The 16,411-nt window shown below is 41.4% G+C and overlaps 2 protein-coding genes across 7 annotated transcripts in view; one reads left to right on the top strand and one right to left on the bottom strand.

Annotated features, from left to right (window-relative positions):
• Positions 1-5,110, top strand: part of nherf1b (NHERF family PDZ scaffold protein 1b) — a 33,488-nt gene extending 28,378 nt beyond the window's left edge. The window contains exons 5-6 of the mRNA XM_057346696.1: positions 2,159-2,284; positions 3,152-5,110. Coding sequence (XP_057202679.1) covers positions 2,159-2,284; positions 3,152-3,298 — 273 coding nt within the window. The 3' untranslated portion in view covers positions 3,299-5,110. The remainder of the gene's footprint in view (positions 1-2,158; positions 2,285-3,151) is intronic.
• A 109-nt stretch (positions 5,111-5,219) lies between these two features.
• Positions 5,220-16,411, bottom strand: part of LOC130561977 (caskin-2) — a 60,640-nt gene continuing 49,448 nt past the window's right edge. The window contains exons 11-22 of one of the 6 annotated variants that reach the window (XM_057346689.1): positions 14,964-15,081; positions 14,595-14,777; positions 12,323-12,400; positions 11,794-11,936; positions 11,650-11,713; positions 11,465-11,559; positions 11,262-11,372; positions 11,080-11,181; positions 10,193-10,331; positions 8,473-10,098; positions 6,624-6,852; positions 5,220-5,823 (exon numbers count right to left, since the gene is read on the bottom strand). In XM_057346689.1, coding sequence (XP_057202672.1) covers positions 5,727-5,823; positions 6,624-6,852; positions 8,473-10,098; positions 10,193-10,331; positions 11,080-11,181; positions 11,262-11,372; positions 11,465-11,559; positions 11,650-11,713; positions 11,794-11,936; positions 12,323-12,400; positions 14,595-14,777; positions 14,964-15,081 — 2,985 coding nt within the window. In that variant the 3' untranslated portion in view covers positions 5,220-5,726. Of the gene's footprint in view, positions 5,824-6,623; positions 6,856-8,472; positions 10,099-10,192; positions 10,332-11,079; positions 11,182-11,261; positions 11,373-11,464; positions 11,560-11,649; positions 11,714-11,793; positions 11,937-12,322; positions 12,401-14,594; positions 14,778-14,963; positions 15,082-16,411 lie in introns of all 6 variants that reach the window. The other 5 variants (XM_057346690.1, XM_057346688.1, XM_057346691.1 and 2 more) reach the window with 5 other exon arrangements.

The raw sequence follows: 16,411 nt of genomic DNA, 5'->3' as shown, positions 1-16,411 counted from the left end.
CATGTGCTGGTCCTTAGCTGGTTTAAGCTGGTGAGGAACCAGCACATGACCATCTTAAACCAGCACATGACCATCTTAAACCAGCACATGACCAGTTTAAACTAGCACAAACCAGCATCAAAACATACCTGACCCAGCATATGCTGTTTTTTTCAACAGGGATGTCCTTCAGAATCTTGAAGACTCTTTCTTGAGTGGAACACAGCAGGAGATGTTTCAGTGGTTTTGTAGTCATATAATGGAAGTCAATGGGGTTCAGTGAAATAAAAAAACAACATTTGGTTTGAAAGTGTTGTTCGAGGTTTGGTTGTGGTTAAGTTAAGTTACAAAAAGGCTGAAGAAATGCATCCTGCCGGTCGCGTCCGGTGTGGACACAGTGTTATTGAAACTGTTTGGCTTGGATGCTGAAAATAAGTGTCAATCTGAACACCTCATAATGTCATGTTGATAAACTGGTGCTGCAGGAAACCCTGTCAGGAGTTTCTACTGATGTTATGTGGACGAATGCAGATGACATTTAATGTCAAGACTCAATACATTGACATTTACGCATTTGGCAAAAGTGCCTGCATTCAAGTTATACAGTTTTGTTGTGTGTGTGTGTGTGTTCATGTTTGTATATCCCGGTGGGGACCTAAACCTGAATACACACCAACACATGGGGACTCGTGTCACCGTGGGGACCAAAATTGAGGTCCCCAGGGGCACAAAAGCTAATAAATTGTACAGAACAATATTTTTTACAAATCTAAAAATGCAAAAAGTGTTCTATGATCTTTAGGTTTAGGGATAGGGTTAGGGGTAGGGGATAGAATATACAGTTTGTACAGTATAAAAACATTACGCCTATGGACTGTCCCCACGGGGATAGTGTGTGTGTGTGTGTGTGTGTGTGTGTGTGTGTGTGTGTGTGTGTGTGTGTGTGTGTGTGTGTGTGTGTGTGTGTGTGTGTGTGTGTGTTGCATCATGAACCACATCTGCATTCTCAACCCTTGTGCTCATTGGTGGGGTGGGCCTGTCACTCATGAGACCACACAGGAGATTTATGACTACACTTCACTGTTCACAGTAACCCTTCAGAGGATCCAACACGGCGTCCTTTACTGTACAAACCAGATACTCACAGCCCAGGTCCAAAACTAACACTCACTAAACACAAAAATACTCTGATGCTCTGCTTTTTTTAACGAACTAAAGCTTTGATAGTGTTATAAAAATGAAAGTCTGACCCTCAGTGTATTGAAGACACGCACAATATTACACGAAAGAAAACATTTAATGGCTTTCAGTGAAAAAAAATGATCTTCTCCAGAATTTTGTATGGCCGCTGCACACAAGCAAACTATAAAAATATTGTTTTTGTGACAAGTGCTGTTTAACTGGAGACTGACTCATCTGGTAGATGATGCAGCGAGTGACACAACGACCTGCACTGTTTGTCACAAATTAACCCGAGGAGAAACAGCCAAATAAACCCACTGTCACAGGGACAAATATCATTCTGGATGAGACTACAGTCATTAAAGTTGATGTCAGAGATGTCATGCTGGAGCAGACACACGCACACACGCACGCACGCACGCACGCACGCACACACACACACACACACAGTGGTCAGTGGATGATGTGTCAGTTGTTAGCTGGCAGCAGGAGGGAATCAGTGTGAACTGTCACCTGTCAGAAGAGAAGTGATGTCAATGCCTCACTAATGCTGGCCACTCTTCAAGTTAATGATGCTTTGCCTCCAGCAGCCCGAGGGCTCACATGAACCTGAGCGACTGACAGAAAAACACTTACAGGCTCACGTGTGACCCCTGCTGGACACGATAAACTACTACACCACCACCATTTCCAATTACATGTCGATTCAAACCAGTTTGTCAATGGTTTTGTGTCATCCCATTTATTGAAGTGTTATTTTTAATACATTAAAATGTTTCCGTAACAACCTGCAAGCAAGCAAACATTGATGATTGGTGTTTTTTATATTTTCTTTTTAAAGATTTTGGTTACAGTGTTTGTTTGAAATGATTATTCCTCTGATTAAACACAAAACACCGTTTCAGAGCAAATACATTCATCCAACTGTGTCGGTTAACATCAAAACGCATGTATGTGCATTTATTTGGTGTAACTAAAGTCTTTGTGCGCTCCTCAGATTAATGGAAACGTGGCCAAAGAAGTGGAGCTGAAGGACTCAAAGTCATCGGTCAGTCCGTCCCCATCAAACGCATCCTCCAACGCCTCCCTGACGACTCCACCCACTGAGACTCCGCCCCCTGAGGTAAGCTCAAAACTCAGGCTTTGCCCAAATACGCCCACTTGCAGTCATGAGAGCGCGTGCACGCGACAGGAAGTAAGAGCGGAAGTCTGTCCCATGTCTTAGAAACGCCAAAGTGCAGTGCCCTTAAAGGGACGGTTCACCCAAAAATGAAAATCTGTCATCGTTTACTCTCCCTCAGGTTGTTCTAAACCTGTATACATTTCTTTGTTCTGCTGAACACAAAGGAGGATATTTGTGCCCTATTTACTGCCATATTTGGGAAAATAAATACCATGGGGGATGAGAGCTGAGACTTTTGTGTCCCCAGCTGAACTTCCGGTACACATTCACAAACAATAGAGTGCATGTAGATGATTTCTGATAACAATCAAAAGAAACCGAGAAGAACTAAACTTCTCTCCAATATTTTGAATTTAGACTGCGATACCAAGCTCAACCGCTAGATGTCAGTGTACCATACGGTTTGTTTAAATGCGACCGAACTACAGGACCCTTTCAACAAACTGTTTATTTAATCAAATGAACATACAACAAAATCCCAACAAATCGTTTGTTTAATACAATTATTATACCGTAAAATAATTATATAAATTAATATGAACATAAATGAAATAAAATATAAATAGTTATATTATTAGTCACTAGCCAAACACAAACCGGAAGTTAACTGGGGGTCAGGCGCACGTGCGTCCGATGAACCGGTGCACCGGTATAGTATGTAGCCTACAGGACGAACGTCAACATTCAAAAACACGAATGTCTCTTTTAAAGTTAAGTTGATTGAAAAAATCAAGTATTCAACACTTGCATGAGCTTCTAAATATCCTGAAAATAAAAGCAAAATAATACGTGCTCTGTTTCTCCTAGACCGTGGAGGGGTCTATCGTAGATGCCATACCAGAGCTGAATCTGTCCATACAGCAGGTGAAGGAACGCGCTCATCAGAAGCGCTCCAATAAGAGAGCGCCACCTATGGACTGGAGCAAGAAAAATGAACTCTTCAGTAAATTATAAACCTCCTGTCATCCACTTCTGTTTTCCTAAGAGATTTTATGAGGTTCAGGTCAGTTGACTGAGTGTATGTATGTACAGTGTGTACATAGCCTACACACAGATTTATATTGTATTCAGAATGATATATTTCACTTACTAACACTATTTTAGTAAACTAGCAATGGGACATCTGTGATGTTTTACAATCAAGGCTGTGATGGGAATGAAGTACTAATCCCCTGCTCACTAAATACTGCGCAGTATACAATGTATACTGTCTGATGTTGTTGTTTTTATAAATTGTAAATGAAATTGAATCATAGAGAGGATTGCTGTTAAAAATCATGCTCGATGTTACACTGAAAGTGAAAGGTCAAGGCGATCACGTTGCATTATGGGATATAATATTCCATGCAGTGTGATATGTTATCTAGTACATTTTTTTCAGGTATACCTTATAGTTGACATACTGTGTAGCACGAAATGTGAGTGTGTTAGTATGCTATTCCATATCTAATCCACTGTGTATGTGATATTCTCAGCAGGTGTGTGTGTGCAGGGTTTGATGCATGAAGCCCTGCTGAGGTGCAAATGAGTTATAACCAAACAATGATGTTCAATAGGTGTTTGACTAGAAATTCTGTTAAGAAACATTTAGCTTTTATATAATGAAGGACCAAATGAACAGCGTCAATAGAAATGCATCTTAAACTCAACTTTCACGGTCAACCAATGATTGCATTTACAATATGAAATGAATGACAGATCATTTACAGGATAAGCATCTTCACACAGCCTGCGTTCCGGGCACTGAGGTATTTTCAGACGCCTGCCATTTAATTTGTATTTTTATATCTGTAGTGCGTGCTATTGCGTAATACTGCACTTTTTTAATCACTGTGATGAATTCATTCTTGTATGCGTGCACATGTAAATGTAATTTCTTTGTAACAATAAATGTATAGCTCACACACACCTGGCACGCAATGTAATGTGCATGTAACCGTATGTCATGTATCAACATACCCGTCGCTCTAGGTAAAAGTAATTTTGTTCGATGCGTGTCAAGAGCATTTCAATCGATTTAAATCTATATTTTATCAGCTCCAAACCATGAAAATGTCAACTAAATGCAAAAGGGTCAAAATTCGTACTCTTTTCGAAGTACTTAAATGTCATGGCTGTACAATAAAAAAACAACAAACAAATATCTAAATTCATTTAATAGAAATTGAAATGAAATTGAACTAAGGGAAGTCAATGAAATGCAAAAACAACACAGAAACCAATTCTGATGGTTCTTACATCATCTGTTAAGACAACGATGTGCAATGTGACCTCACTAATGCAGTAAGAAACTGGATCTATACCTGACAGATGGATTTGGTACTGAATGATTATTATTTCAAAGTAATTAAAACAGTAATTCAGAACACATATAATTATTAACTAATAACGTCACTAATATATAGTGGCAAGATACGCTTGTCCTTAAACTGGTTAAATGTTATGTTGACCTCAGATAAAAAAAAAGAGATCACAGTAATTAGACAATTGGAATAAAATAAGAAAGTTGAAACATGTTTGGCAACAGTGTGGGAATTCAACATGAAGAACATCCATATCAAACCATGTGCAACGGGGAAATGTCTCTGGATTCATTTTCATGACTTTAGCTGCAAGATCATTCTGTTAACATTAGCCAACATTTGAATAAAAATATACATATACTTTGGTACAACAAACAGATTTGCTTCCCAATCAAATATACTTTTTAGTGTACAATATACATAATTTGATAAAGTTTAAATACTATTTAGACTAATATAAGTTTAAAGGTCCAAAAATAATAGCGTTTAACCTGAAATGCTTGCTGTACATTGATGCTTTAGGTGTCATTCAGAAATGTGTTCCCTTAAGAAAACTTTGATACAAAAATAAATGTCAGTCATGTTTTTCCACCTGCAAATCTGAAATTTCATTGAGGGATAATATCTATCTCATATAAAAGTATTAGCACCTGAAGGCTGATGAAATTCAGCCCAAATGGAGAATGCTCCTGTTTTTAGAGCTGAAATGTGTTTTAATCTTTCTGTTTTGAACAGTGGCGTTTTGAAATGGCTTTAGGAATGATTCTCCTAAGTGCATCTCTTCATCTGGGTCCACTGGCCACATCTGTGCTCAGTCAAGTCCACAGTTTAGCCCCAGAAAGACCAACAATGACAGGACATAAACAAACATATATATATATATATATACGACTGAATAAACATTGAAATAGAAGAGTGGAAAAGTAGATTAACAAGTAAATCTAGACTGAAATGAAACAGCTGTTGGTCCTTATAAATGAAGTCCGGTGGAGGTGTCCAGTCTTAAGGCTCGTGAGTTCAGCACTTTGTAATAAAAGGCAGAAGAACCTCTGTGGATCCCAAAACAACGCCCAGATCCTTTAATCCAGCATAGCGTCCAACTGATCGGCTAGATCATCAAACATGTTCCCAATGTCATCCAGAATGTTCCCTGCAGACTTCACAACATGAGAAACACTGCACGAGAGACAACACAAGACCTGAATTAATTCGACTGACTTTTACTTCAGAGCGATGAATCAGACATTTAAAGGAACAGTACACCCAGAACTAATGTGATGCCATTATTTACTGTGATTGACTGGCAACTCATTTGTGTTTCAAGGAAGAGATAAATGTTGCGAGATATGAGATACAAAGAGATATGGTTGCGCAAGATGTAGACAACGGTGCACTTCCTGATTCAGTTTTTCATTTTACACACAAACATAAGTCTTAAAGTCCCAGTGAAATTAAAAATGACAATACATATTTTTTCATGAAATATTGCAGCGTTTATAGTAAATAACTTATCAATGTGGGTCATTCTCTTTGTGCCCTCATAATCTTCAGTTAAAATCTGAAAATGCACTTCCTTCCTGTAATGACTTTCCATCTTAAATGACGTATGTTAGACGGCTTGGGCAGAGTATCCGTTAACTCCTCCCCTTCAACTTCCATTTCAAAATGCAACAGCTGTTTTATGCATCCAATCAAATCGCAGAGAAAGACGAAAACAACGCCCACCATTTTTCTCATTAGAAATTCCATTTCACTCGGAAATGCGTCAAAATACGGATTAAATAACGATCGCAACTTCCGGTTCACGGGGACTTTAAAGATACTTGTTTAACATTTTTGTTAAATTCTTGAATGTTCTGTTGGTTATACTCCATCAAAAATCAGAAAGTGCACCTGGAACCATTTTTTACAGCTTGCAAAATGTTCTACATGTGTGAATTTTGGTTGGTTTGGATGCTCTGTAAAGTTTCTCTAACCCGTCAGTGTTGTGCTCCAGAGTGAGTTTTCTCTCCACGGCCCTCAGAGCTTCCTCCAGAGTTGAGCTGGTCTTGTCCAGTCTCTGCTGGACCAGCGTCGAGCCCTGAGACGCCTCCACAGATCTCACACACTGACCTGTGCTCTCTGCTGGTGGAGGATACGGGACGGGAGACTGAGGCGCTGCAAATGCGACGCTCTGCACAACATTCAGAGTCACGCTGGAGCCGACTGCTGCGGACAGAACCAGAAAATAAATGCTGTACACTTCAACCTTAAAAACATGCAAATTACAACAACTATTTCATTATAAATCACAACTGTAGTAGGCCAGTGTGGTTCCCAACCCTGGTCCTCCCGGGCCCCCTCCCAGAACGTTTTCAATAGCTGTGTCTGAATTTGCCCCTGTATCTCCTATATAGTGCACTATATCGTGTGTCCTCCATTTTGTAGTGTTGTCCAAATTCTGAGTGAATAATTCATTCCCTACATTCTTTTTACCCACAATGCATTCTGATTTTGAGTGTACATCCAATGTTCACTCACTATTTCCCATGATATATCGCGAATCAACCATCTGATTAGAATCAGCTGGTGGAGAGTGACCGTTAATGCCATGATTGTATGTTTATATGGCTGTTTGTTCTTGTTGACAGTTATTTTCTAGTTTTTGAGAATAAACAGATTTAATTAATTTTATAGACAGTGGTGCTCAATTTTAAATATATGAAATAATTTTGGTCACACTTTATTTTAAGGACCAATTCTCGCCATTAACAAACCATTAACTATGACTTTTGCCTCAATAAACTCCCATTTCGGTGTTTATTAATAGTTAGCATGATAGTTGTTAGATTTAGATACTGGGTAGGATTAGGGATGAAGAATATGTGCTTTATACGTGCTAATAAACAGCCAATATTCTAATAATATGCATGCTAATACGCAACTTGTTAATCGTGAGAATTGGTCCCTGTACTAAAGTGTTACCATAATTTTATTAACATAATAAACGTAATAGTAAATAAACGTGACAAACAGTTGTTTTGTTCTCTTTATTTAAAACTAATACAAAAACTTGACAAATAAGGTAAAAATGAACTTCACCATTTTATGAAGCAATCTATAAAGCCGCACAGGCGTAATATAAGCGTTTTGACGAATGTCCGTGACAGTACTGTCACACGCAGGATATATTACATCAGTATCCGAAATCGTTCACTCATTTTTAGTGTTGTCACGTCACGATAAAAAACTGACATAACATTAAGGCCCTAATTTATTTATTTTTTATTCAAAGGTAAATTGAACAAGACTAGACTGAGGTATATTTTACTTATAAATTTACTATTTAAAATCAAAGTTGTATTTGTCAATATTAATGGACCAGAGCTTACATACATAGTTGAATTTTTAAACTAACATTAAAAAAGATGAATAAATACTTGAACAAATTTATTGCTCATTCACATTGTTCGTCACTGGCAGTTAATACATTTATAAGATTTCATTCACTTCTTCCCCATATAGTGGACTATTGAGCATTTGCTATATAGGGAATAGAGAATGAGTGAATTCAGACGCAGCTAATGTCTCCCTATATAGAACACCTGATTCAAATCATTACCAGGTTAGTGTGTTTATTAGGGAGATTAATTAATATACTAACCAACGGTCAGAGCATGTCTGATGGTAGAATCAGGTGTTCTATATAGGGAGACATCTAAAACATTCTAGGAGGGGGGGGATGGGGGGCCGGAGAACCAGGTTTGGGAACCACTGCTGTAGGCAGGTAGAAAGTCTAAACTGGTTTGTGTTAGCAGTAGCAGAATGAACATAAACAGGCTTTACCTGTAGCGGCAGGTTGAGGATTCACTGAGGTGTGCCGGGTTGGATTCAGGGGACTGGGAGGTTTGGGGGCAAGAGGTGGAGGTGCTTTCAGTTGTTTGGCTGAAGGCCCCAGACAGGGCAGACTCATTTCTGTTTCACTGATTCGGAGTTTCACTGTGTCCTGAGTCTGTATTTGCTCTGAGACCAGCGAGCTGTCTGCACTGCTGACGGATGCTGAGTTGGGCTGCTCCTTTGGCTTCTGACGTCTCTTCACCGTGTCTGACTCTTTCAGGTTAAACTCTGGAACTTCAGGAGTTTTCGGTTTGGGTTTTTCGGGAGATTGTGTGCTGTTCTCAGTCTTCAGGGGTCCGCCAATTTTAGGTCTTTGCTTGATAGTGAGGTTTCCTTCCTCTGCAAACGGGATACAATCGCTGGAGCTGTTCTGAGGTGAGGATGAGCTCTCCAAGCCTTTATCCTTATTCCCGTTGTCTCCTTCTGAATCCAACTTTGTTGCTTTGTCCGTCTCTCTGTTTGGTTGGAGGGCTTGGTTGGACTCGCTCTGACTAAGAGCTCGTCTTCTGGTCCCTTCGGAAGAGATGGAGGAAGCGGTAGTGTTCTCTTGAGAGAGCTCTGGGGTGGAGGTAGGTAAAACCATTTCTAATGCAGCTGCGATGGTCTTCAGGCTACTATTCTCAACTCTTCCAATAGGTGGCGCTGGCACGTCCGAAACAGTTTCTCCACTAGCATTGCTGCTGCTGACAGAGCTGAGTCGTTTAGGTGGCGGGGGTGGAGGACCTTTCCGGCGAGCCCTAATAGCGAACGACTGACTCCGGCTGACGGACTGCTCAGAGGCAGACTGAAGTCGCGCCAGCTGGCCGCGAGCGGCCTTCCTGCTCAGCGTGGCATACGAAGGCATGGCGACACTAGCTAGATGAATCGCCTCGTCATCATCATCATCATCCGGTTCTCCGTCCGACAAAGCGTAGCGAGTCAGACTCTGTGTGCGGTTCTTGACTTGACGGTCAAGCGTGGCACTGTTCCAATGCACACGCGGATAATTGAGGGCTTTTTGAGCCGGGGAACTCTGCAGAGAGGGAGCAGAGCCCAGTTTGGGTTTGGCAGGCACCGCAGGGTATTTAAAGCCCGTGGACACGCCAAGCAGCAGCTGCTGAGGGCGCGGAACCTGGTCGCGGCCCTCTGGAATGTTCCGCTCCTTAGCAGGACTGCTGTCCGTGCCTGTTAAGCTCTCACGGGAGCGGCTGTAAGGAGTGGCAGCCGAAGAAGAGGAGGAGGGAGTGTTGGGGGTCTCCTGGGAACGTCCGGAGCCTCGGGAGCGAGCGTCAATGCTCTCATCGCTGACGGACATACTTACTGCGTTCTTGATAGCCAGACCATCCTGACAACCACCGTAGTGGGTGGCCATGGCGCTCTGTAGTTCAGTGCTCAGCTCGCTGTCTTGGAAAGTGAGCATTTTGGGCGTGTGGGGCGAGGGGAGGTCGCCGCTTTCAGGTGGCGGCTCGATGGTGAGCAGGTCCAGGGCTGCGGGGGTTTTGCGCCGCAGTGTGCCCTGCCCCAACTCGGACTGCAGAAGAGCTTTATGTATATCACACAACTTTTTTACGGCCAGCATCATTTTCTTCTGATGGCCTGACAAACACAAACACATAGATTTCTTACTACGCATACATGTTACAAAGGCAAAGCGAGACACAAGCTCCAGGGATGAGTTACAGTAGCTCACCTAGTTGGGTGATGCCAATCTCCTGCAGGTCCTCCCACGTGAGATCTCGGACGATGTTTATCGAGTCATAGCCATTCTCTGTGAGTTTCTTATGATACTGAGGCATACCTATTGCACTTAACCACTCCCCAAGATCCTGCTAGGAAAGAAGAACAGATTAACCGTCAGTGAATCTGAAGACCCACAAGTGTGAACGCAGGCTATAACACACTGTGGGCATTTTCCAAACGTCATTTATGCGCCCTTGAAGGACACTACGTGAAGGGGATGCCATTTTTAGGGGCATTCCAAACAAAAGTGAACACCTGAATCCCTTCGCAAAGGGCCCTTTCAAAAGTCTGTTAGCGAAGGGTAGATGGCATGGTCACTTCAAGGAAGTGAGTTCCATTTGTGATCACGTGACCTTTGATTACGAGTTCTCGCGACGCATTTTGAAGCAAATATGGAGCAGGATTTTGACGTTACATACAAATGTAAGTACAATAATTTAGTTTGTATGTGTTTTACACTATTTTTGTCAGTGATGAATATGATTTAAGATCGTTAAAAGAGAATTTAGTTTATAGGAAAGTATGTTTAATATGTTTAAAAATAGCTACTTGTTTATAGGTTTCCTTTATCATATATTTCCTTTATTAATACCAAGTGGAATGAAAAAACAAGGTGTATTAAAAATGTTGTTTATTTTCAACAAACGAGCGCTGGATTCGGCGTTGTCAAGGTAACATTTGGCCAGTCATTCCCTTTGTGAAGAGAGTTCCAAACGCATACACGAGAGACAGTAATTCCCTACACCCTTCAAAGGATTCACGTCAAGGGCTCAGCCCTTCAAAGGGAGTGGGGCATAGGGATGCTCACTTCCGTTTGGAAAATGTCCTGTGACTTACTGGTATGTACTCTGGCAGCCATTCTGGAATGCTGAGGTTTCCGATTTCCAGGGAAATCTTCTTACGGTGGCCTGGTTTAGTCACCCCGATAGCTGTGAGATCCTGAAAATGAGATGCGTTAATAATCCATCATCCATATTAACTTGAATGAACATCACATCGTGCTAAAGTTCTGCTCGTACCTCTGGGGTCATTCTGCTGATTGTGGGCACATCATAGCCAGCATTAAGGAAGTTAGCAGTGTATTGCTCCAGCTGAAACTCACTCAGCCACTGATAGATCGCCTCAGCATCCTGACAACAAATGTAAAACCGAGATTTATAAATCCTATTATAATTGTTTATTGTTAGTTCATGGTGTAGTGTGTAAGGGTGTGGGGTCTAACCTTGCCCTCCAGCAGCTGTTGAGGACGCACAAACTGTTGCGAGAAACCCTGCTCACCCGGCCTCTGTGTGGCCGGCACAGGCCTGCGAGGAACACCTTAAAAATGTATATATAACACACGTTCTTACGTCACGTCTCATGTTAACGTGTGTGCTTGTGTTGTTTGTATATAATATTTCACATTACCTGCGGCTGTGTCCACGTGTTTGTTGTGGTCTGGTTGTGGTACATCCACAACAGAAGGTGCCGTCTGCATAAAATAAGAATAAATGTTCCAAGAGCTGATTCCAATGTACACTATTAAGAATTCATGAATGTGACTGCACAAACCGTGGTTATCTTGCTGGTGTCAGGAGGAGTGTTGTGTTGGTGTGGTCCATTGGGGGCGCTGTTGCTCTCTGTGCTCTGTCCGCTGCCTGCACTGCGGGTGCTGCCCACACTGCCGGTACTGCCCACGCTGTTCCTGTCTCCAGCTAGAAGAGAGTGACATAATATGAGAGCGGTGAGTGACTGTGATATGAACTAGGATCACAGCAGCCGTCTGTACTACCATGCCAGTGTGCCGCCCACAGCCGCGAGTACACTGTGCCCACTGTGCCAGGGGGGCTGGGTTTCTACCAAAGCAGCAGGCAGGATGGGGTAGCAGGATAAAGCCACAGGCACGCGATGGGGTGACGGGGTTCACGGATGACCCACAACCTACGTTCTGCTACAGGAATGGCAGGGATACTCAAATGCTCAGTTGGAGGGGGCACACCAACTGAGTCTGGATGACGTCCTCCAGAGGAAAATCAGAGGTTCTGTCTGCAGCAGGGAGGGGGACAGCCAGTAGGGGGCGCCACTAAAGAGCGAATCTTACCAGCACGGGCGTTCCTCAAAACCCAGACGTCATCCATGCTGGGGGTTATGTGCTGGGAGAGGCTTCTTGGAGACCCACCTAGCAGACACAAACACTTTTTGGGCCACTGGCCTCAGTATTGAAGTGGGGGTTGGGGGGACTTCAGATCAGTGTGTGCCAATGTAGAGTGTTTACAGTATATGCCAAGATATTGTTCCATAAAAACCTCATCATGAGCACATATACTCAAGGTCCAAAATTAACTGTTGACCTGAACCATACATGGGATACCACCTCGTGTACACACACACAGACAATGTATGCATTTAGGACAGCATAATGTTTTGAATGTTTTTTAAGTTCAGTCACAAAAAAATACACATCATAAAAGCTGAACACTGAGCTTATCCTAATGCCTTTAGGTTCAGTCTCTTAAGGTTCGGTGTTGGGTCAAAGACGAAAAAAGGTTTAAGCATAAAAACAATAAGTGTAATACTGCTTTAAATTGTTGTTAAAAAAATGAAAATGTTTTCAGTTTAATTTAATTGCAAATTAATTTAAATTAATTGTTTTTCTGAGCAAAAAATAAATATAATACATTTTCCCCTGATTTACAGAAGACGCCCACTAGAATGTCATTCAGTGTAACAATGTTGTCAAGCATATTTACAACAAAAATCAATTTATGACATATTAAAAGATTAATTACTTTCACCCCAAATGCTAATTAATTGTAATTTTATATTTTTTAAATTTGCCACTATCCTAGGTTTTCCACGTTTGTTATTTTACTCATTTTAAGGAGACATCAGATGAAAACCCCACTCTTTCTGTGTTTAAGTGCTATAATCGGGTCCCCGGTGCATCTAGCAACCCAGAAAACGTGAAAAATAAGAACCCAGTAAGTTTGTTTTGGTGTGCCTTTCCCTGCAAGCATGTGAGAAATCGAGCCGTTCAGATTTCGCTCCGATTGTGACGTCCAAAGCGGATTTTATTATAATGTTACCGCCCCTTAATCTACACAGTTCCACCCACCGCGCTCCGCCATTGTTGTTTTCACAAGTGACAGCGGTGTACGTGACGCCATGGCTAAAGTTCGTGGACAACAAGCAATGTAGTCGCTGCACAGAGTCCAAACCTAGGAAGAGACAGGAGTGGATTTATTTTATTTTGAGTGGAAATCCATCAGAAACCATAAGTAAAAACCTGCTTGTTTGTGCGAATCACTTCAAGCCGGAGTGCTTTTTCAACCTGGGACAGTACAAGCAGGATTAACTTCAAAGTTGTTCCTCAAGAGGGATCGAGACCGACTGAACGAGACAAAACTGCCGATGTAAGTAATATTTATTAAGTCTGAATTGACGTAAATGTACCGTATATATAGGAGGATAACGTTAGCATATGATAGCGAAGGGAGCTAAGTCAGCCACAGGCTAAATAGAACATTCAAAGCCAGTGTTAAACTTAAAGTTTAGCTGTATGATTGTTAATACATTATGTGCGTTAATATGTTTAGCAGCGGCAAGCTGTTTGTTTTGCTAATGAACAGGGTCGAACACTGGGGTTAGTTTCGTTTTGACACGCTGGACGGAAAGGGGGTGGGGTTCGCTGTAACTCATCATCATTTAAAGAGACATGCACCAAAACGGGTTGCTGTGAGCATAGCTGTTTTTGACGAGGCAAGAAGGGTTTTGTTTACACAGCCATTGAGTGTTTTTAAGCAAAATATGTTCCAGACATTTCATGAAGACCCTAATAAATCATACCATCTTGTTGAAGGTGCTCATCTGAGGAGACCTGTAAAGCGCATGAAATGTAATATGCTCCATTATTCTTTTATATATTTTAATATGTACAAGTCAGAATAAGCATGTTGTTTGAATTTGTACATAAATATTGTGTTACACTGAATGACAATATAACATAAATTCAACCCAATTTTGACATTTTTTCTCCAAAAAACTTAGTTGAAACCATAAAGTAGACATTTTCCTTACGTTTAATGTGCTTTCTATGGACATAAAATCACTTTTGTACATTTCTTTTGATAGGGACATCTTAACGTCTTTGACCCTGTTAAAAAGCCAGTGTGAAGGCTAAGCAAACCAGGACTCCATGTTTCATTTCTTTTTTTGGTCTGGACCAAATTAACCAAGAGGACCCACATACAAGTGTAAACACAACCTAAAACTATAGCACTCAACTGAGTTCTGAAAACTGACTCGCATCAACAAAACAAACCAAACACTGCGCACCAAACTCTCGCGTGTGAAACGACAGTTAGGAAATATACCTGTGTTAGTGCTCAGACCATTGGTGTGGGGGAGTACCAGGTGAGGGTTAGGGGTGTATAGAGTGTAGGAGTCGTCGGTTTGAGGCGCACCGCCCCCGCTCACACTCAAGCTGGGGCCAAGAGCGCATCTGGAGAGCTGCTGTCTTTGGGAGGGCAGAGAGGCGTGTCGTAACAGGGTGCCCCCTACAGGACAACATAGACATGACAGGAGCAGAGGGTTAATGTAAGCGGATGGAGGTTAGAGATGAATATTATTTACGTGGGAAGTGCCAGGAGGATGGAGTTAAATCTGTCAGTATGTTACGGATTCAAAAAAAGGCAAGAAAAAGGTCACATTGACCAGTTAGAGAGCACGCTGTATGATCGCACCTGAGCGTCGACTGATGACCTCCACTATGGATGGTGGGAAGTAACCGACTCGATCTGTTCCTCTCAGAGTGTCATGGATGTGACCCTTCCAGCGTCCATCCACGTGCTGTTCTATGACCTGTTGATCATACCCAACAATTACATCCAGAGTACTGTTGGCTCCTAATGATAGCATGTCGACATAAATTTTAAACAACTACATTTCACTGCTGACTACTACACTACCCACAATTCCTGACGAGAGATCAACCAATCAGAAGACACACTGCAAAAATCATTGTCTTGCTCTGTTTTGTCTTGTTTTCCAACACTGTTTTATCCGTAAAACGAAAGCAAGACAAAAAACATGCATATAAAGTTGTTTTAGTGTACATCATGGAGATGAAAGATAAATAAATAACCTTCAAATACAGTATATGGCATTTTATCCTTATCAATTACTACATAAGTTCATAGTTTTATATAGATTTTTTTATTACGTTCACATTGTTTTCAATGTAGTTTACAGAATGTGCAAGCACACAGTATTGTAAATTTTTGTCTTCCACTACATTGTTATGTTGATGTTTCATCCCGAAGCTTGTTGGTTCGCTTCAAGACAATAAATAAGTGAAACTGGGACAAACTGAAAGAGCTTAGGATCTCTGCTGACATCACTGTGACCTCATCCATACTGCCTGTAAACACACCCACTGGATTTTCAATCCAACACGTTTTCATGTCCTTGACAACCAGTCAAAACAGAAATGCAGGTCGGGAGTTCAATAACAATGCGCGATTTAAAAGCTTTTGAAAGTTAGATAACATGACCCCGGCGGCCCACCCTACGCAAACACTCACAAACACACAATAGCTACAGGCACCACAACAAGTGTTGACGCAGTGCATCAGCAGAAACGTTGGGCTCATATCAGATCCCTTGTTTTCCTTCGGTAAATGAGTCCTACACTGTACTTATCTCCTGCCCACCACTTCCTGTGAAACAATGCTGCGTGAAAATCTGCTTCAGACTCAGTTCACAAATAAACATGCGGGTTTATCTTTAGCACAGTTTAAGAAACAAGGCAACGAACCTAAAGAGCCACGTAAACACAAAGATAAAGTATAGAAAACGCAGGGAGAAAGTAAATTCAGTCTCAAAAGAAACATGAGTTTGGTATAGAGCAGGGGTGGCGAACCCGCGGCTCTCGAGCTACATGCGGCTCTTTGACTGCCTCTTTGTGGCTCTTAAATCATCTATCCACAAGTTGCTTCTTAATCGCATTTTTTGTTTTTAAATAATATTAAACTGAACTAAACTAAACAGAAATGTATACAAATTAATTTTGAAATAAAAAAATGAAATGTATCTTTTTTAAATAATTATTTTTGTACTGAACGTCATGCGCTACTAGCGGCTAGCCTCGTCTAGTTCGTACTGTAATTCAGAATCAGAATCAGAATCAGAA

Source organism: Triplophysa rosa, linkage group LG11 (assembly GCF_024868665.1).
Source record: "Triplophysa rosa linkage group LG11, Trosa_1v2, whole genome shotgun sequence".
Classification (NCBI taxonomy): domain Eukaryota; kingdom Metazoa; phylum Chordata; class Actinopteri; order Cypriniformes; family Nemacheilidae; genus Triplophysa; species Triplophysa rosa.
Note: the sequence above shows the minus strand (reverse complement) of the source record. Positions and strands in the feature narration are given on the sequence as shown.